General features: G+C 65.9%; 1 protein-coding gene across 2 annotated transcripts; it reads left to right on the top strand.

The window, feature by feature from the left end:
* The first annotated feature begins 345 nt into the window (after positions 1–345).
* On the top strand, positions 346–19805 carry CD81 (CD81 molecule). Of its 2 annotated transcripts, none has more exons than XM_036860387.1 (8): positions 346–597; positions 12295–12409; positions 16062–16159; positions 16954–17028; positions 17323–17427; positions 18395–18496; positions 19043–19129; positions 19221–19805. In XM_036860387.1, exons 1-8 carry the CDS (start codon positions 532–534, stop codon positions 19281–19283), a joined length of 711 nt encoding a protein of 236 aa, XP_036716282.1. In that variant the 5' UTR covers positions 346–531; the 3' UTR covers positions 19284–19805. The 2 variants fall into 2 exon arrangements, with proteins under 2 accessions (XP_036716282.1, XP_036716283.1); XM_036860388.1 differs by lacking the exon at positions 346–597 and adding an exon at positions 1652–1835.
* Positions 19806–21145: the final 1340 nt, after the last annotated feature.

The raw sequence follows: 21145 nt of genomic DNA, 5'->3' as shown, positions 1-21145 counted from the left end.
CCGGAGTCCCAGGCGCCTGAGGGAGGAGGCGAAGCAGTTTTCCCCGCCTGCAGGCCTGTCCTCCGGCGCGGCCCCTTAGGGGAATCCGAGCGCGCCTGCAGCCCAGGGACGCGTGCCGCGCCTGGCACTCTGTGCCCAGGCCCCGGGGTCCTGACTGCACCAGGTCTGACACCCCGATGTGTGTGAGCGAGGGGGGAAGGGACGTGCGCTCCGCCCCCCCGGGGGCTGGGCTGGGGCCTGGGGCTGCTGCCTCTCCGCGCTCAGGCGGCAGGGTCGGGGGCGGGGCCTCGGGGGCGGGGCCTCGGCGCCCTATAAGTGACGGAGTGGGGCGCGCGCCCGGCCAGAAAGCGAGCGCGCAACGGCGGCAAACACACAGGCGATTCTCGGCCCGGCCTCCAGCGCCCTTCGTGCCCCCCGTCCGCGCGTCCCAGACGCCCGCCAGGCCACCGGCCGCCCACCAGGCGCCCAGGCCCCGCGCCCGCCGCCCAGGACCGGCCCGCGCCCCGCAGGCCGCCCGCCGCCCGCGCCACCATGGGGGTGGAGGGCTGCACCAAGTGCATCAAGTACCTGCTCTTCGTCTTCAATTTCGTCTTCTGGGTGAGCCCGGAGCCGCGGGTGGGAGGGCGCTCCCCGAGCCTGGCAGGCCGCGCCCCGCTAGGCCCTGCCAAGGGGGCGCAACCGGGCCGCCAAGTTGCAGGGCCACCTGTGTGCGCCGAGCGCGTGGTGGGGGGTCCTAGGCCGGCGGGTCGCAGCGGTGGGGCTCGTCCGGGGCCGCCGTGCCCCTCGAGGGCGGGGCGGGGGGCTCCAAGACGGGTTTCGGGCCTCTGCGCGTCGGGACCCAGAGCCCCGCGGCCGGGCCGGGCCGTTTGGGGACCTGGGGTCTGTTCCCGGTTGGTGATGGTGGTGGTGCGGTGGGTGCGCGCTCCCAACCCAGTACCCGGCCACTGCTCAGCCCTGCTGGCCGCTGTTTCTGGGACCACCCTGCTTCGCGGGGACTGAGGGGCTCGAGGGCGGGGCTCCAGACGCCCCGCCCCCATGAGCTCATCGGGGCCACCGCCCCTAGATGGGCGGCCCAGTGCGGTGGCGGGCGACGCACACTCTGCCAGAGTCTTGGGGACCGTCCACCCCATCCTGGGCCCAGTCCAGTTCACCCTCCTGCCTGCTGTCGCCACCCTGAGGGTCGTATGGGGGTCCGGGCCGGGGCGAAGCGCAGAGAGGAAGCGCCCAGGGCCCCGGGTGGCCCGCGTGCTGGGGTGCCTCCCCCCCGGTGCCCTCAGATTGTGGAGCCCCATCCTCCTCCCCCCCTCACCCAGCCTGACCTTCCAGTCCGTCCTCCCCCTGGGGCTCCGTGGAGGCTGTGAGGGGCAAGGGGCTGGGCGGGTGTTCTGAGTTGGCACAGGCAGGGAGCCTGGAGACCTGGGGTTTCCGAGCCCCAGGGGTGCCGGGGCTGGGTGGATGTCCAGGTCCGGGCTTGGGAGGCCGCTTTGGAAAGAGGAGCCCACGGGTTGGACGTCTCAGGGTGCGGGAGGGTCTCCTGGGGTCTGTGGGCTGCTGGCCTGAGTTGTGTTTCCTCATCAGTCTTCACTGCTGGCCTGTGACTGATGAAGCTTTGGCTTTTGTTTCCATTTCCTGTCAGTGTTGGAATTAGGGGGGTGGAGATCGCCTTCTGGCCCGGAGAGACCAGGAATGGTTGTCGGGAGCCCCTCTCACAGCTGTGTCCTGCGTCCCCTGCGGTCCCCTGGGCAGAGTGACCCGGGCCCCCTCCTGGCCCCTTCTTGCTTCTCTGCCACCCCAGGCTGCTCACCCCTTGCAACGGAGGACCAGGACAACGTCTGGTGGGTGCTTTCTTAAGTTGACACTGGGAGGGTAAACTTTTAAAATGGCTCCTGGAAAAGTGTGTGGGCCCGGGGACATCTGTTTGCCATCTGGACGACCAAGGGTCCCAGGGTGGACCTCGGGGCACTGAGGTATTTGGGGTGGGGAGGGCAGGGACTGGACACGGAGTGGAGGTGTCACATCCTCCCTGCAGGGGCACCGGTGGGGGTCCTTGCAGCCAGCAGCCTCTGCCCTGGGGGTGGGAGCGGTTAGGCTGTCAGGATGGGCCAGGGTGGGCTGAGCAGCCTTTGCTGAGGGGGTGGTCTTGGCAAGGGGTGTCACCGGGACACCCCTCTGCCAGCCCCTGAGCCAGTCCGTACCCGCAGAGCCTGGGAGGGCCCTGGTGGGAGGGGGAGGGGGGCGGAGGAAGGGGACTTAGCAGGAGTGGATTCTTGCCTTTGGACTGAGTGTAGGGGCGGGGTAAGTCCCTCCCACCCGCACAGCCTGGGAGGTCTCCAGGGCAGGCTCCCCCCGCCCCCTCCTAGCTCAGCCTGGGTACCTCTGGTAATTTCCCAGGCAGCAGGGGTGGAGGCCTGACACATCCCCACCCCCACCCTGGGCCACTTTGTATTCGGGCTTAAGGAATTGTTTCTGAGGCCTCTCCCCTTCCCTCCCTCCCTGGGCATGCCCAGCAAACCAGCGGAGCATTCGCTTCCAGTGGCAGCAAGGCCCCACCCACCCATGCTGGGCCGCCCCCTGTGGTGGGATGCCACGCTGAGCCAGGCGGGGTGGGGGGGGGTGGGGGCGGGGCTCTCTGTGCAACCCCTCCCCCTGCATCGCTTGGCCAAGAGCTTGGTGCCAGGCAGGGGTTTGGACCTCGGTGGAGTCCCCACCCTGCTGCTCTGGTCCTGGGCTTCCTCCCTGCTGAAGCGGGGGTCCTTCCCCGGGGGTTGTTGTCGGATTCGTTCAGGAAATGGGTGTTGGGTATGGTGGCTGGTAGGGAAGACCGCATTCCTTGGCCGGTGTAGGCAGTGTCTGGGGAAGGGGCTTAGACGCCTGGGTGCCTGGGAGGCCCCCGCAGGGTCCAGTGGGTGAGGGAGGGCCCCTGGTGCCCAGCCCCACCCACTCACCGTGCACCCGGCCACAGTGCAGTAAGGGGGTGCTGGGGGTGGGAGCTGGGTCAAGAGGTTGGGGATGGGTGTCTGGACTTGGATCTGGGCTTTTTTTTTTTGGCTGTGTTGGGTCTTCATTGCTGTGAGCGGGCTTTCTCTGGTTGCGGCGAGAGGGGGCTACTCTTCGTTGCGGTGTGCGGGCTTCTCATTGCAGTGGCTTCTCTTGTGGAGCATGGGCTCTAGGCGTGTGGGCTTCAGTAGTTGTGGCTCGCGGGCTCCGTAGTTGTGGCTCACGGGCTCTAGAGCGCAGGCTCAGTAGTCGTGGCGCATGGGCTTAGTTGCTCCGCAGCACGTGGGATCTTCCCGGACCAGGGCTCGAACCCGTGTCCCCTGCATTGGCTGGCGGATTCTCAACCACTGCGCCACCAGGATCTGGGCAGGATCCAGTCCCTGGATCTGGGCACTTTTTAAAGTTTCATTTCAGAGAGTAAAGCCTTCCCCCGTGGGCGGCAGCATCAGAGGCAGGCTGGCATGCTGTCTAAGAAGGAGCCGGTCACCATGCACGCCCACACACACCAGCACACACACTTGCTGTCCCACCTCTCCGCGCCAGACCCCGGGGCCCAGGCTGTGTGCACTCAGCACGCCTGACCCCGGCCTGCTTTGGGGCCCCCTGGCCAGGCGGGCCCGGAGGTGTGAGGTGGGGACACGGCAGGAGGAAGAGCAGCAGCCCGGCCCGAGCTGGGGAGACGGTGCAGGTGCTCCACCAAGGGCATGGAATTCCTGCCGGTGGGGTGGCCCGGGAGCTTCCTGGCGAGGTGACTGGGGCTCAAGGCCTGCTGGTGGAGCAGCTCAGGATGAGCAGAGGCGCCTGCCGCTGCTTCCTTGCTCGCCCCACTCGAGTGGGCCACCTGGGGCGACCTGGGGCGGGCGAACGCCCTGTGTGAGCCCTGCTTGCCTCATCTGTGAAATGGGTGTGATCACAGCCTCTCCTGCCTGGGCCTGGCAGCTCCTCCAGCCGAATGCAGTCAGGGCTTCCTTCCAGAGGTAGCAGGGGCAGGGGGGCCAGACCTGGCTGGGAGTGGGGCTGACGAGCAGCCCTGCTAACTGGCTTTAAATTCTTGCTTCCGGACAGCACATGGCTGTCTCTCACTTAGTGGTCTGTCTTCTTCCTTCTCGGAGAGGGGACGTGACCCCGGCAGGCTCTGGCTGGGGGCAGGGATTTCCTGTTCCTGGTTTCAGTGGGAGGGCAAGTGGGCTCCCCTGGTGCCCCCGGGCGTCTGGCTGCCACGCTTTGGGGAAACGGCTGTTGGGCCAGGCCCTGCTGAGAAGAGGAAATCTGTGGTCTGTGCCCAGGACAGGCTGGCCCCAGGGAGAGTGTCTGGGCGTTACGGGGTGCAGAGCTGGAGCCAGAAGCGGGGAGCCTGGGACCCTGGCCGGCTCTGCTCCAGTGCCGATGCGGTACCCACCCTGTGGGGTTCCCACCCCCACCCCCAGCTCAGTGTGCCTCCAGGAATTGAGTTCACCCCCAATCCCTCACTCATACTGCTTCCAAGTCCAGACAGGGAGATGGGCCCCCCAAAGCACCCCCGTCCCATATAATCTACCCCCCCACCCCCCCGCCTTCATTTCAGCGCCTGAAATCCCACGACAGGGAAGAGCCATGAAAATCAATAAGGTGTAGAGTCCGGGCACCCGTGGGAGGGGCGGACGTCACCTTTGCACTTGTGCAGCGTTTTGGAGAGGGCCCCAGGTAGGGGTGGGGGAGAAATGCGGGGACCCTGGCTCTGCCCACCCCCCAAGACGCAGGCTGGGCCCGCAGCCCGGGCTGGGGGTTTCCGCCTTGGAGGTAGCACACCCCCGTGGCCGGGACTCCTCATGCTGCATGGAGCACCAATCTCACTTCGAATCGGCCCTTTCCAGGTGTCCTGCAGGTGTGGTGTGACCCAGCACACCTCCTTCCAGAGCCTCTGGGCTTCAGTGCCCCTCCCCCGCCCCCATACTTTGTACTGTGGGGCCTGGCCTAAGCCCCTCCTTCCAATGGCAGAGCAGGTGCTGCTTCACGCAAGACCACCTGGGGCTCCAGGTGGGCCCCCAGGTGCTGGGGGAATCCCCACAGGCGGGCAGGGGTCCTGGCCCCAGGGGTGGCCGATCAGCTGGCAGTAGGTCTCCCTTCGCTGGCCGGCCACCAGCGCGTGGTCGCAGGGGTGCCTGTGGGCGCGTAGCCGCCCTCCCTGGGCTTGAGGGCTGCGGGGCTCGGCGGGCAGGGAGGCACCTTAGAGCTGGGGCTCGGTGCGTGGTGGGGGAGGGTGCTGCGGGCAGGGTGGTCGAGAGCCCAGCCGTGGGGGGCCGAACGCCACAGAGGCCTGGGGAGCAGGCAGCCGCCTTGCCCTCTTTGAAGCCATGCCCCTTCTAACTTTGGAAACTTAGTGCTTCCCCTGCCCCCAGTTACTGGGGTAATGGGATGATTGTGGAGAAGGTGAAGGACAGGAAACTGGGACCATGCGGGGCGGGTGGGTGGGCGGCCCCCTGGCATCCCGAGCCGTCACACGGGAATCTTCTGTACCAACTCCCACACGCAGGCCGGCCTGGGTCATAACTGTCCCTCGGGGAACGTCTAACGGCGCCCTGTAACCCGCCTTACCTGTCACATCACCTGCAGCTGGGCGTTGAGTTTGGTAGCCAGCAGCCAGCTCCTGGCGGGGATGTGGAGGTCAGGCCGTGACCCCGGGGCTGCAGGGGAACAGAAGGAAGGACCCCGGGCCGCCCGCCTTCCTGGTCTCCAGTCCCGGGTGCTGGGAGGCCTGAGCCCCAGAGCTTGACGGCATTGGTCTCGGGGGTGCCCGGCGGGCTTGGGAAGCACCCTCTGCAGTCCTGCCCGCCCCCGGAGCTCACGGGGAGGCTCCCTCTCACACGGCCCAGGCCCTCTCTGCTCCACATCCCAGGGGCTCGGCCGCCCGCCTGCTGGACGAACAGTCTTCCCTTCTGTCCGACAGCTCGGGCGCACACGAAGCCCCACTCCCCTGTGCCAGGCGGGCACTGGGCTGGAGCCATGCCCTTTGCCTCCAGCTGGCCCACTGGAGCGATAAGGAGACCGAGGTCCCAAGTGCCCACACGAGGAAGTGGTGGAGGCAGACTGGAAACCAGGGCCGGTCCTTCAACCACTGTGGTTCGCGGCCGGCATGGCTCCAGGCAGGGGCCGGGGCATCCCCAAGGGCGAGTGGCTGTGCCTGGGTTTGCGCGGGGAGCACGTGGCAGCCAGAGAACCCCACCTGCCCCGGGGCCCCTCCACTCACCTCTGGCCCCTGCCTGGGCCCACCCACCTCCTGTCTTCCTCCCAGAGTTTGCCCAGCCTACCCAGATCCTCCTTGTCGGATGTGTGCGCCCCGCTGCAGCCCCTCGAGTGCCCTTTGCTGGCAGGTGGCTGGGACGTCTGTGTCCACACGCCCCTCGCTGCAGGGGCTGAGGGGACAGAGGGACATCCCACAGGAGGGGCCCTTTCAGCCAGTGGGGTGGGTGTGGGGCCGGGTAGCAGGCCGCTTCCCGGCCTCCCCGCCTGCAGTGGGTGGTAGGTAGGCTCGGGGACGGGCCCAGGAAGCAGCCGGGCCCTGCGGGTTCCCCAGGCCCACTCTGCTGTGCCCGGAGAGGTGGCAGGGTGTCCTCGGGGGCCTGCACTCCCCTCCCGGTGACAAGGGGCTCCTGCATCCCGCAGCTGGTGGGGCCCAGGAGGGCCAGTGTCCTCTTCCGCCCCCGCAGCTATTCTTAGAGGCCAGTCCAGGCGGCTTCCTGACGTCGAGGGGCCTGGAGAGTGGTTTCCGCTTCCTGGCTGAGGCGAGGGTCCCTGCTCCTCTCTCTGTACTTCCTTCCCGCCTTGAGCTGGGTGGCCGTGTTCCCGGAGGGCGCGACAGGGCCATAGGGTCGCTGCCCACCCCCCGGGAAGGCTGAGTCGGGCCCCGCGTCACCCCGTTCTCATGGTGGGTGGAGATGGAGGGTCCGCCTTCAGGGACCCAGGTCCCCGCCCAGCCCAAGGGTGGTGGCTTCTGCCCCCACTGACCCTCCACATCCCATCCTCAAAGGGTCTTTGCTGCACCTCTCTCCTCTGACTTATCCCGGTGTCTGCAAGGGCGTTTCCTGCCTGTGGCCTTCACTGCCCTCCTGGGGAGGGTCTCCAGGCCCCCGGGACCTCCTGGTTGCCGAACTGCATGGGCACTTCGTGGCACATTTTCCCAGCAAGAGTGTGCACCCCTTGCGGTGGTGGGTTAGGGAGCAGAGCGGCTCAGAGCCAAGGCCCTTCCCGGGTCACGACGGAGCTGCCCCCTCTATCATCTGTCTCTGAGAGCATCAGCGCTGCTAATTAAGGGAGCACGTTGATGCGTGGGTGTCCCTGTCACTCCTGGAACGCGTGGGCAGGACTTGGGGTGACCACTGGGCCAGCACGTGTGGGTGGGGAGGGATGGAAGACAGATCCCAGCTCAGCTCCCACTCAGGGCCTGGCAGGAGCCAGGGGTGGAGGGGGGAAGGTTGCCCCAGGCCTGCCCGGGCAGCACCCACTCCTACGCCCTTCCAGCTGCTTCTTGGAAACGCAGACAGGCCGGGCAGGAACCCAGTGTACTTGGCAGCGCCCCCCCACCCCCCGCCTTTTTAGTTGACGCTATTATTTATTAATTCTCGGAAAGGAGGAAGAAAGAAACAGAAACTGCATCTTTCATAGGATTACAAACAGTCCGTGCCGTCCCCTGGTGTGGAGCCCTTCAGTAATCCCAACAGCTTAGGGGCTCCTTCCTGAGCTGCTCGCCAGCCCCACCCGAGCCGGAGCATCTCAGGATGCAGGAGCAGGTGGCAGTGGCACTTCTGCCAGGCCAGCTAGCAGGAGAGAGGGAGGGGGTGAGTGACGATGTGTCAAACTCTGCCACTGATCAGCCTGCCCGGAAACTCCTGCGGGTGGCCACAGTAACCTCCAGCGCCGTTGAACGCTCTCTCTATACAGTGGCATCATCTGAGCGCTCTGCGTATGTCAGCTTGTGTACTTTTATTTTTTGAATTTTATTTTGTTTATTTTTTATACAGCAGGTTCTTATTAGTTATCTATTTTATACACATCAGTGTCTACATGTCAATCCCGATCTCCCAATTCATCCCACCACCACCCCACCCCCGCTTCCACTTTCCCCCCTTGGTGTCCATACGTTTGTTCTCTACGTCTGTGTCTCTATTTCTGCCCTGCAAACCGGTTCATCTGTACCATTTTTCTAGGTTCCACATATATGCGTTAATATACGATATTTGTTTTTTTCTTTCTGACTTAACTTCACTCTGTATGACAGTCTCTAGATCCATCCACGTCTCTGCAAATGACCCAGTTCCGTTCCTTTTTATGGCTGAGTAATATTCCATTGTATATATGTACCACATCTTTTCAGCTTGTGTACTTTTAGTTCCTCATTATGCACACAAGGATATTGGAGGCACAAAGGTGCCGAGATGACCCAGCAGCCAGAGGCTCTGGGGGCCCTTGGCTGCCACACTCTGATTCCCACCCAATGCGAGGACTGAGTGCTTTCCGTTAAGTCTGGACTCTGTTTTATAGTGGGCATAAGTGTTCCTTAGTTTATCCAGTCCCTTCTTTGACCCTAAAACCTCAGTTCTGTGGACAGGACTTCAGCGTTTCCAGATGCTTGCTGTTGGCCGCTAGAAGCCTGGGGGTCCTCACCTTGGTGGATGGTTGGCATGAAGACAGCAGGCTGGATCCTTTGGGACCAGAAGAAACATTTACCCCTAAAGCCTTTGCTGCTTAGAAGTTCAGTGGACGGGGATTTGGGTGTGTGGGGTTTTTTAAACAGCTTTGTTTGACATAGCGTCAACTGCACGTTTAAAATGTACAGCTTGGTAGGTCTTGACGTAAGGAGGCACCTGTGAGACCTAGAGAGTGGTCCACCAGGAGAGTGAATGTATCCATCACCCCCAGAGGTGTCCCCGGGGCCTTGGGATCCCTCCTCCCCATCCCAGGCCACCCGCTGGCCTGTCATCTGTGCCTGTGATCGGCATTTCCTGTACTTTTTATATGAACGGAATCGGAAGGTGGTGGTTTTTCCTCTTGGTCTGTTTCTGATGATCCGCGGGATTATCTGGAGATTCACTCTGGTGGTTGTGTCAGTAGTTCCAGTAGTTTCTTCCTTTCCCCTGCTGGTGGGTATCCACCCACTGACCGCTTGAAGGACATCGGCTTGTCCCCGGTTTGGGGGTGTTACCAGGAAAGCTGCTGGCACGTTTGTGTGGGCACGAGCTTCCACCCCACCTGGGGCAGTACTGGGGGTGCAGGGGCTGGGCACATGGCGGGTGGAGGGGTGGAGAACGTCCCGAGGACCCGAGCTCTGTCTCCTGTGTCCCCGCTGCTCCCCACCCTCGCCTGGGGGTCTTCTCACTTCAGCCCATCCCATAGGAGCTTGGGGGTGTCTCAGTGTGGTTTGATTTGCATCTCCCTGTGACCAATGACTCTGCGTGTCTTTCCATGTGTTTATTTGCTGTGCACATTTCTTCTTTGGTGACGTGTCCAATTTTTTTTTTTTTTTTTTGCCCGTTTTTAAAAAATCGGTTGTTTTGTTTTCTTGTCGTTAGAGTTTTGCAAGTTCTTTATAAATTTTGGATACGGGTCCTTTGTTAGCCATTTGCAAGCCCCGGTCTGTGGGTTATCTTTTGAAGAGCAGGCTTCTTTCAGACCTCTGCTGCTTCTGGGACCCCTGCCCTGCCCTGGGCACCCCCTCCCTGCAGAGGCATGGGTCCACCCCACCCTCTGCCCTTTCTCACGGCCTGGGTGGGGGGATTGGGGGGGGATTCGCAGTGCTACCTTTGCCCTTCCTCTGTAGGTGACCTTAGGTGAATGCCCATCCCACCCCCCGAAACTGGGGGTGGTCACTGCCACCATTGCCTTCAGCCAGGCCCACCCCAGCGGGTCTGTGCGGGGCCTGGAATGACTGAGGACCGGCTGAGGAGGGTGCACTTAAGCACCAGGCTCTCCCCTGCCTGGAGGCAGGACTGCCTTCCCTGTTCACCCTTCAGGAGGGGGGCTGGAGCCACAGGGGAGCCTGGAGGCTGCTGTCCCCCCTCCGCCCCTGCCCCCCGCACATCCTGGGGCCTGCAGTGGAAAGCCCTTCCCGAGACAGGAGAGCTGGGGACTTTGCCTGCCACCCCACGGTTAGCATCTGGGTGCTGGGATAAGCATCACCCTCACAGCACTTCTGTCAGGACCAAGTGCCCTAGATGGGCTTGTCCCCTTGGCTTCTGGGGTGAGGGGCTGCATGGGGAAGATGGGGGTGGTCCCAGCCCAGCCAGGGGGGCGGGAGGCGCCACTCCACGCTCAGCTCTCCTTACCGACGGGGATACTGAGGCTGAGTCAGGGCTTGGGGCCAGGCCTCTCTGACTGCAAGGGAGGCCCAGGACAGGGCTCCCCCGCCCCACCCCCTCCGTCCTGGAACGTCTCACAAAGCGGTCTCTGGACCACAGTTTCAAAACAGAATAAGTGGCGGTTTCTAGCCAGAGTTACCACGGCAACCCGCAGCCTCACCACTGCCTCCCCTGGAGCTGCAGATGGCAGCCAGCTCGGGGAGAGCCGGAGGGGCAGGACTCCCTCCGGAGCCTACCTGCCCCGTCCCCGCCCTCCCCCTGCCCTACCTGCCCCGTCCCCGCCCTCCCCCTGCCCCTGCCCACGTCCCGGGCCCTCCCCCCCGCTTGTGGGTGTGACAGGCACCCGGAGCAGCTGCGGGACGCCGGGAGTTCGGGAGTTCGGCGTTGCCCTTCCAGGGGTGCGCAGGGCCCGGGTGCCCCGGAGGGACCCTGCCGGTCCCGCTGCCTGTGCTCCGGGAAGGGGGAGAGCAAGCGTGCTGCCCTGGGTGTGGGGAGTGGAGTCCCTACTTGAAAGTTTGGAAGAGGGGGGCAGAGAGGGTGCCATCCTGCCCCGGGGGGCGGTGTCGACAGCACCACCTTCAGGGGCAGCCCAGCTGCTGCCTGGCGCCGACGGTCCCAGCAGTACCCACCAACCTTATCGTCCCCGGAGCCCAGCATAGGAGGGCCTGGGCCGCGGCCGCGGGGCTCCTGGCCTCCCCGCCCCCCATCAGCGCCCTAGCGTCACCTGCCTGGAGATCCCTGGAGATGCTTGGGGCTTTCCTTGGGGCAGCCCCTGGTGCTGGGGCTTCGAGTCTCACACGCTCTACTGAGCCTGTCTCGGGGCCGCGCTCCCTGGCCAGGGCCTTGGGGGCAGGCACTGGGCCGGCCAGGTGGTCTTCTTGGGGTCCGCTTTTTGGTTTCTCTTCCTCATTGGACACGTAGCTGACGGTCTGTGTAAGAGCTGGTGCTCGTAGCTCCGGGGACAGTTGCTGCCTCGGGGAGGAGGCCGGGGTGCGGGGGGCAGCCCGGGCGCGTGCCTGGGTGGGTCAGATGCTCAGGCGTGGGCCTGCTGGGCCTGGTCTGGGCTCACCCTCAAGGACAGACCTCACCTAGCACTGAGCCACTGTGCTTGCAGGGGCATGAGTCAGCCGGAAGCCCGCGCCCCCCATGCCAGGCTCTGAGCAGAGCCCCCTTTCCTGCCCGCCGCTCGGCGCAGCCTCTGCCTCGCGGTCTCTCTGGCGAGCACAGCGAGCTCCCTTGCTCCCCCGGCTGTTTCCCGTCTCCGCGACGGCAGGGAGTTACCCCACAAAGCCCCGGCCCTGTGGCTTCCCGGCTGCCACTGGCCCCAGCAGCCTCTGCCAACCACACCAGGGCCCCAGTGGCATCAAGTGCCCACACCCTCCTTGTCCTGGCAGCAAAGATGGGGCTCCCGGATGAGCTCGAGACTCTTGGGGCAGTGCCACGCCCTGGAGGAGGGCCCAGCGTTCCCTGGGGTGCTCGGGGTCTGGCCAGATTTAGCAGATAATGTACAGGTCATCAGTTAAACTTCCGCTTCAGATAAACAGTGAATACTTTTTTGGTATAAGTATGTTCCATGCAGTGTTTGGGACACACTTACACTAAAGAAGTGTTTGTTGTCTGTCTGAATGCAGATTAACCAGGTGTCCTGCATCTTATCTGGCAACCTGTCTGGGAGTCTCACTCCAGTGGTGCTGGCGGGAGGGTCGGGGACCAGCCACATGGTCCCCCATGCCCAGGCCCCCCCGGGCATCTTGACAACCAAGGCAGCAAATCAGACATTTGGAGCCAGCGGCGGCCCAGACCCCAGGGGCTAGCGAGTCCTGCCTGGAGGGAAGCCCTTCACGCAGACCCAGCAGGCAGGAGGGTTCGGCACCCTCCTTTCTGTGTGTGTGTAGTGTGGTGGATTCTCGCTCACCACTGCTGGGCTCTGGGCCACGAGTGACACCATGCCCTGCTCTTTCCCCAGCTGGCTGGAGGTGTGATCCTAGGCGTGGCCCTGTGGCTTCGCCATGACCCTCAGACCACCAACCTCCTCTACCTGGAGCTCGGAGACAGGCCTGCACCCAACACCTTCTACGTAGGTAAGTGGCAGAGGACGGGCTGAGGGACCCCGGCCAGCTCTGGGCTGGGGGCCGGCACGAACGGGCCACTGGAGTGTGTGATCATAAGCTCAGTAAGGCCTCAGACAGGCTGTCAGGGAGGGCTTCCAGGAGGAAGCAGGGGCTGAGCCAGCTCAGCGGGGCCGGCTTCTTGCTGGGGCAGGGAGGAGGCCAGCCAGGAAGGGCTCTTGGGGCCAGAGGGTGAGACGGAGCCAGAGAGCAGGTGGGGTTATGTCAGCCTGGGGGCCTTGAGGGTCCCCTCCGGAGTTGGTGCAGTGCCTGCCTGGGCCGGGGGTGCTCCCAGGGAGAGCTGGAACTGGGGGCGGGGTGTGTGTGGCTTTTTGGGACCCCACCAGATCACCTCTGGGGGGCGGGCAGGAGCAGGAGAGCGGCAGCTGGGTGGGGCGGGGGCAGAGGGACATTCGGGAGGCCCGACACAGGGGCGTTGCTGGGCAGCACAGAGGTCCCTTCCAGTGGGGGGGACCAGGAATGTCTAGTGGCGCTGAGACTGGGCCGCGCCTGCCCCTTTCCCCTGCGCTCCCCTGTGTCATATGGTGGGTGTTTCAGGGGAGGCTTCCTGGGAGGGTGGGGCTGGATCCCGGAGCCCCCTGGGATGGAGACTCGGGGCCTGCGTGACTCAGCCCTGCAGCCACACCTATAGCCGCCGTGTGAGGCTGCGAGTCTGCCTCCTGGGCGCCCGTGGCGGCCCCTTCGGGGTGTCCGTCAGGCTGGGGGGCGGGGGGTTTGGGCCAGCAGCCCCTGGGGTGGGGGTGGGAGTGCCGGAGGAGCGACAGAGGGGCGGGAGGGGAGAAGGGGTGCCCCCTGCCTCCTGCTGGGGCCCCGCCCCCCCCCCATCAGGGAAGGTGGGGCCTGGCCCTTGTGGAGCTCTGGGAGTGTTTGTTGAGATGCTTCTGTCCTTTAAAGGACTGGCTCCTGGGCCGGCCCTCTCGCTCCCACAGGCCGAGCAGCAGGGCAGGGGGCCTTCGGGGCTCAGGGCGCCCTGAGGGGCCAGCAGCCACCCCGCGGCCTGGCGCGCGCCCTCCGTCCTGTGTGGACCCCGCACGCGGGACACACGCTCCGCTGCTGAAGTGGGAGTGGCCCACACGCTCACCGTCCCGCCCGGGGCCGTGGGGCTGCCTGCCGCCTCCCTGCCCGTGGCCGTCTGGGGCTGTGGCTCCCAGGGCCAGCCGTCCCGGGGAGGGTCCCGAGCCCTCTTCCGCAGGTTCCTGGGCTCCCCCCGCGCTGTGGGGCCCCTCACAGGTCTGAGTCTCAGGAGGAGAGGGTGAGGCCGCCCCCCGAGAGGGCACGAGGGGTGCGTGACCCGGGGCCCCCGCACACGTGCCGGGCCCCCTCAGAAGCAAGGCAGTCAGCTGGGCCCACACGTCTGAGGGCGCAGGAGTGTCCTCTGGGCCCTCGAGGGGTGTTTCTCTCCCGCGGGGCTCCTCCCAGGCCTTTCCTTTCCCTCTCAGAGCCCCCCCGGGGGTCTGAGCCAGCACGTGCCCGGGCCTTCTGTCCCAGTGTGGGAAGGGCTGCTGCCACCTCTGCGTCCCCATCTCTGGGACCTTGGGTGCAGTGGGTGTGGGCTCTGCCGGTGGCAGAGTTGAACCGGCCCCAGGGCGAGCAGTCTGGGAAGGGGTCCCTCCCAAGTTGCTGGGGACGGGGCCGCCAGCCTCGTGGCTGGGGCGGCTCGTGCTCTCAGCCCAGCGTCTGGCCCAGCAGGCGGGAGAGGAGCTGAAAGCTCCCCTGCTTCAGGCCAGGATGGGGCAGGAGTGGCAACGGGCTGCAGACTTGGGTTAGGGACACAGTCCGGGCCAGGCGCGCAGACGTCGGGGGGACCTTGGCGGGAGAATGGAGGCGTCGGGGCTGTGCTCAGGCTCTGGCGGGGAAGTGGTCCCACGGGAGAGGCTCGTCGGGGGGGCAAGGCTGGCATTGGAGCAGGTGTCCCCCCGGTCCACTCACTGGGGGCCGCACGTCACCTGGGGCCTGACCCTGGCTTCTCCTGGCTCTGGAGAATCCTGCCCTTGGGGAAGCAGTGCTGGCTGCTGGACCACCCGGCAGGCTGGGTGCCAGCCCCTGGGCCTTCTGCTGTGTCCCCGTGGGCGGGGGCCTCTCAGAGCCCCTCTGGCCACAGAGTTCCTGCCCACCCAGGGCCGGCCTTCTGGAGCCTCTTGCTGGCTCCGGTGCAGACTGGGCCTGCCAGGGAGGTGGGGGAGCAGATGTGGGCCCTGACAAGAGCTCTTTGTCCAATGCCAGGCAGCGGGGGTGGGGGAGCTGGGCTCGCTCAGCACCCCGGGCAATGCTGCAGGGCCCAGGAGGGTCCCGGACCTCACTGGCCAGAGCCAGGCCGTGGGCTCTAGGTGGAAGCCCGGCACCGTGGGGGGCTTGGGGCTGGGCCTGGGGGGGGTGGGGTGGGTCAGGTACCACCTCTGGGTCTCCCAGCCTCTCGCAGGACCCTCCAGAGCCCCGAACGCCAAGGTGCCCCTCCCTGGCGCCCTGTGCCATCTCGCTGAACCTCAGGTAGTGATGTGGGGATGGGGGTCTCAGGACCTGAGCAGAGGACACCTGGCTCAAGGGTGCTGTGCCCGAGTGAGGCGCTCCCGAGGGCAGGCCTGGCAGGAGGCTCCATCTGGCCAGAGGGGAGGCCCCGTGTGCTTTCTGAGCCCAGCAGTGGGTCCTGGCCCCCAGGCTCCTTCTCCAAAGCCTGGCCAGGCAGGGGCGACGGGCCCTTGGCACCGGAGCCCTGGGACCCATTGTCCTAGCACTGTGGAGGGGGCTCGGGCTGCCTGCCCGCCGCGTAACCACGGCGACTGGGGGGTGGGCCCAGGTCTGCTGGTAGGACTAGGGTTGTGGGAGGTCCTTGGAGAGACGTGGTCCGCGTTTCAAGGGGCGCGGGCCCCGCCTGGGTGAGCTGTGGACGCGGAGAAGGACCGCATGACCAGCAGTGGGTGCTGGGCAGGCCAGGGGGGCAGACTGACCCCGTGGGCCATGCTCGAGCTGTCCCAGCCGCCAGGCCTCTGCGTCCAGCAGGCTCCAGCCCCCAGGGTCAGGGCCTCAGAAGCCGGGTAGAGCCCCCTCCTCTGAGCAGAGCAGCCGGACTCGAGCCCCCGCCTGAGAGGGCACAAGTGAAGTGGGGTCGCCAGACCCCTGGGCTCACCTCCACCCCACCCCACGGGCCAGCAGCTGGGTCCTCTGTGCCAAGACGGGGGTGATCCTCCACGGCGCCCCCAAGTCCCGGAGACTGCGGGAACCAGAGTGGGTCCGGGTTGTGGCGTCGTACTGAGTTCTCTGAACACTCACCACGGGCCGTTCGGTCCTGGCCTCGGCAACGCCGGTCTCCATCCATGTCACAGAGGAGGAAACTGAGGCCTGCAGAGGGGCCCACACGGCCCCGCCGGGCTGCCAAGCCCTTGCAGCTCCTCTCCAAGCCACCGGGCATCTGACGTCTTCCCAGCAGGGCGGGCGTCAGCGCCTGGTGGCCCCTCCAGAGTCCTGGGCAGTGGGGTGTATGTACGCAGCCGGGGAGGAGGGCTTCCGGGGGCGCTGGGGCCTCTGGGACGTCAGGGCATCGGGGTGTCTGTCTGTCCTGCCTCCTTGGGATGTCAGGGCGCTGAGGGCAGCCGTCTCTCCCCTGCAGGCATCTACATCCTCATTGCCGTGGGTGCTGTGATGATGTTTGTTGGGTTCCTGGGCTGCTACGGAGCCATCCAGGAGTCCCAGTGCTTGCTGGGGACGGTAAGGCCCTGGGCCGGGGCTGGGCTGAGGGTGAGGGCTGCGGGGCTGGCCGGGGGCAGAACCGGGAGCTCCGGTGGAGACAGAACGCCTTCAGTCCCCGATGTGGAGCTTGGTGCCCCCCCCTTGCCAGTCTGGCCCTGCGGACCTCCCCCAGAATGCCAGCTCTCTGGTTTCCCCGATCGGGTCTCAAATTCCTCCGAGGTGGACTGCCGTTAACGTCTAGTTCTTTGTCTAGTTCCTACTGAGTTCCAAAGTTGCTTTTTCTCTTTCTTCCTTCTTAAAAAAAGCCACAGATATAATAGGGAGTGAGTCCCGGTCCCAGTGCCAGAGCCAGCCTCAGGTGGCCCTGGGCATGTCACCCACCGACGGACGGGAAGTGGAGGCCTGGCTGTGCTGCCCAGGGCCTGGCGTCTGGGAGACGCAGGCTGCAGGAGGCTGTGCCTGTGTCTCCGGTGGGCGAGCCCAGGCGTACCACGGCGACCCCCTTCCCATGGGCTTTGCCTCCCTGCCCTTTCCAACCCACCCAGAACCAACCGTGTCCTCCCCTCCCACACCCACCCCATCCTGTGGAGCCCGGTCCCTCGGCGATGATGAGAACATTGGCATCTCGCTGCCGGGCCGAGTCCTAGATTCTGCTTCTCGGCTCCACGCCTCTCATCCCCTGTCGGGTCTTGGGTGGGTGGATACCAGCGGCCACCCCACACACGCCGGTCGGTCACTGGGGCCTCAGGAAGCCCCGGGCCCTCTCTGGCCGGCTCTGACCTCCTCTCTCTGCCCTCCCCTCCCCTTTTCAGTTCTTCACCTGCCTGGTGATCCTCTTTGCCTGTGAAGTGGCCGCCGGCATCTGGGGTTTTGTCAACAAGGACCAGGTGAGCCAGTGTCCGTGGGGAGGGGCAGGGGGGCTGCTGGTGGGGAGGGAGGAGGGGCTCAGGCTGCGGGGGAGGGGTCGGATTGCAGGGTGCTTTGGGAGGGCTCTTCCCGGTAGGAAGCCCACAGAGGGCTTTCTGGAAGAGGCAGCATGGCGACCGAGTGGAAGGCAGGGTCACCTCTAGGGCTCGGTGGTGGGCAGGTCTGTCCTGGGAGTGATAGCTTCTGGGAGAGCCAGGTGAGGGCACGTCTCAGGGGGGACAGTCCCGCTGTGCTGTGACCGCCTCCCTCCCCAGATCGCCAAGGACGTGAAACAGTTCTACGACCAGGCCTTGCAGCAGGCCATCATGGACGATGACGCCAACAATGCCAAGGCCGTGGTGAAGACCTTCCACGAGACGGTGCGGGGGGGCCGGGGGAGGCGGGAAGGGCGTCCGGGGGGCCGGGGGACCAGGGGAGAGGTGGGGGCCGGGGAGGGCGTCCAGGGGGACTGGGGGACCAGGGGAGAGGCGGGGGCCGGGGAGGGCGTCCAGGAGGACTGAGGGACCAGGGGAGAGGCGGGGGTCGGGGAGGGCGTCCAGGGGGGATGGGGGAGGGCGGGGAGGGCGTCCGGGGGGCCGGGGGGCCGGGGAGGGCGTCCAGGAGGACTGAGGGACCAGGGGAGAGGCGGGGGTCGGGGAGGGCGTCCAGGGGGGCTGGGGGGAGGTGGGGAGGGCGTCCGGGGGGCCGGGGGACCAGGGGAGAGGTGGGGGCCGGGGAGGGCGTCCAGGGGGACTGGGGGACCAGGGGAGAGGCGGGGGTCGGGGAGGGCGTCCAGGGGGGCTGGGGGGAGGTGGGGAGGGCGTCCGGGGGGCCGGGGGACCAGGGGAGAGGCGGGGGCCGGGGAGGGTGTCCGGGGGGACTGGGGGGAGGAGGGGAGGGCGTCCGGGGGGCCGGGGGACCAGGGGAGAGGCGGGGGCCGGGGAGGGCGTCCAGCGGGGCTGGGGGGAGGTGGGGAGGGCGTCCGGGGGGCCGGGGGACCAGGGGAGAGGCGGGGGTCGGGGAGGGCGTCCGGAGGGCCGGGGGTTTTGTCCTCTCAGTGAGACCTCAGCCAGTAGCGGGAGGGGCATTGGGACCTGGGGAGATTCTGAGGGACCTGGGGGTCCCTGGTGGGAACTAGATGAGCCAAGGCAGCTGGGGTGCAGGGGTCTCTGCGCAGCACAGCTGAGTGCGAGGAGGGGGCGGAGTGGGCCGCTGGGCTCCGTTCTCCCCCTGGAGGGGACCCGCCCAGCCCCCCGCCCCCACGCCTGGCCGGCGCAGCTCCTGGGGCCTCTGTAGCCTGCGGACCGCGTGTCCAGGGCTGACGGCGGGCGCCCTCTATCTCTGCAGCTTAACTGCTGTGGCTCCAACGCGCTGACCACAGTGACCACCTCCGTGTTCAAGAACAGCCTGTGTCCCTCGGGCGGCAACGTCGTCAGCAACTTGCTAAAGGTGTGTGCTGATGGGTGGGGCCTCCCAGGGTGGGCCGGGGCCTGCTGCCTCTCCCATTTGGCTGCCACCCCTGGTGGGTCCTGGGTGGTGGCTGGCCCTCTCGGGGCTCCCGCTGGCAAGGGCAAGGACACGGCCATACTGGGCAGTCCTGTGGCTGGAGTTGGGGCTGCTCTGCCTGGGGACTGCGGCCAGATTTTTGCTGCCGGCCGGCCTATGGGGAGGCGAATCTCTGGCCCAGGTTCCCGATCGGGAAGCCCTCCAAACCTGGCATGGAGGCGCCCTGACCTCCCGGGTCAGCCCCGTCGTGGGTGCTTCCCAATCTCTGAGTGCAAGAGGGCGCACACGGCACACTCGCCATTTCCGTGTTTGTTTAAAACGGATGTGAGTTAAAACCTGGCAGAGACCAGGCCCTGTTCACACGTCCGCTGAGGGGTCCTGGGGGGCAGGGCTGTGCCCCTCTGTGCTCCTTCTGCAATGCCCCTGGGCTGCGGCCTCGCCGGGGGCTGAGGACGGGCACCTCTGACTGCTCTCTGGCCGCCCCCGCAGGAGGACTGCCACGGGAAGATCGACGAGCTCTTCTCGGGGAAGCTGTACCTCATCGGCATCGCCGCCATCGTGGTGGCTGTGATCATGGTGAGTGGGGCGGGCCGGGCGTCTGCTCAGGGCCCCCCCACGGGTCTCCGGGTGCTGACCCACCTGCCCACCCGCACCCCCTTCTCCGCAGATCTTTGAGATGATCCTGAGCATGGTGCTCTGCTGTGGCATCCGGAACAGCTCGGTGTACTGAGGCTGAGGCCGCAGGGAGGGCCGCTGGGACCCCTGCAGTGCCCCCAGAGTGACCTGGACACTTCTGAGAAGGGGCCGTCACCACCTGTGTATATAACCTCCTGGTATCACTGCTACACTTATCAGCCTTTTTACTTTTGAGGTTTTGTTCTTGTCCTGAAGTTCCCTGTTGCTTTCGGGGCTGATGTCACCTGTAGGTGGCACGTGAGTGGCCCTGGGGACTGCAGGGCAGGGGCCCCCTCTGCTTTTGGGGCTGCTCGGGGGCGCTGCTTGCTCAGCCGGGCTTCTCCTCGGGGCCACGAAGGGCCGTCCGGCTGAGCTGCGCCCTCCTACCCACCCGTCCCCATGGGTGGCACACGCTCAGCCTTTTTTAATCCTTGTTCCTTTCCGGCCACCTGTCTCTAGAGCCGGGTCCACGAGCAGCCTTATGCCTTCAACGCACCTCTCCTTTCTAACGCGTCACCTTCGATTGTAATTACATCTTGAAAGTCATTCAATAAAGAAGGAAAAATCAGGCATGCTACCACAGTGTCCAGCCCCTTCCTGTGCCCGTGGTGTCTGAGACCCAGGGGCAGCCCGAGGGGCCGAGGAGCCTGGCGCAGGCGGTGCTCAGCTCTTTGGACCTCGCTGGGCCCAGGCTGTGCCGCCGACCCTGTTGGTGGGTGTCTGTGGGGCGCCCAGAAGGACTCCGCGGAGGGCGTGCCCCTTTGTTGGGCCTTGTGCCACCTAGAGCAGCCCCCACCCGGCCCTCCCTCCCACCCCCATTCCTTGTGCGCCACTGCCCAGAGGGGTCTGTGCGGGGCAGGCAGGCGGCCCAAGAATGTGGTACAGGATGTGGGGCCCCTGCAAGACTCGCCGCCCTCCTGAGGGCCAGCTCAGGAGGATGGACACACTGCTCCCTCCCAAGGGTCTGAGGGGCTCTTCTCTGACCTTCTAGTTGCTTGCAGACGTCCCATCAAGGGGCTGGGTGGCCATCTTGCAGGGGCTGGAGGGCAAGGCCTCAGCCACTACCTGGGGGAGCCTACCTGGCCCACCACCGTGGACTGAGGCCCAGCCACCTCTTGGGTAGGCTGCTGCCCCCAGCGGGAATGCTGGGTGATGTCACCATGAGCTGCATGCAGGTACCCCCCTGCATGTACATTAACTTGACCTCTTGAGACAACAAGTCCCTGGCTGGGATTCATACGTCAAGGGCTCCCTGGGACCTCCTTGGGGGGCTGATTTTGGAAACTAACCCCAGCCCTGCATTGGGGGTCACAGGGCCTCAGCGGGCCTGCCCTTCCACAGTCCAGGGGGGTGCTGGTGGGTTGGGAAAACTGGATGGCCCAAGGAACCCGCTCCTTTTTACTTCTCCCTGTGCTGCGAAGCCCTGGGAACGTCCTGGCCGAGGCCTGGGTGTCACCCCTGCTAGCTGCAGTGTGAACTAGCTGCCTGCGGTGGCCTGGATTCCGCGTTCCTGGTGAGGCCCTGCATGGGGGCAGCCTTAGGGATGATCAGAACGGGTCCTGTTTCCCCTCTGGGTCCCTGGGCTAGGCCGCAGCATGGCCTGAACGCTGGATTCTCGGGGTGCAGCCCTGGGCGAGGGAGAGCGCTCTGGCCGTCCAGCAGGCGAGGCGCCAGCAGGGAAAGGGCGCCGGCCGCCTGGGCCCCGGGCCGAGGTACGTGCAGCCCGTCCAGGGGAGACCGGGATCTGCCCTGCGCTTCGGGGCAGAAATAACCAGCCAGACCATCGGCCATCGGTAGGAATAGGTAAGGGCGCCTCTCCCAGGAGGGCTGCTGCACGGCGGGCCCGGGCAGTCGGGAGGTTGGGACGAGCGGGCAACGTGGGACACGCCCAGCTGCCCGGCTCCCGGAACCCACGAG

The sequence above is a fragment of the Balaenoptera musculus genome, chromosome 8, assembly GCF_009873245.2.
Source record: "Balaenoptera musculus isolate JJ_BM4_2016_0621 chromosome 8, mBalMus1.pri.v3, whole genome shotgun sequence".
NCBI classification, from domain to species: Eukaryota; Metazoa; Chordata; class Mammalia; order Artiodactyla; family Balaenopteridae; genus Balaenoptera; species Balaenoptera musculus.
This window is presented reverse-complemented; position numbering and strand designations above follow the sequence as displayed.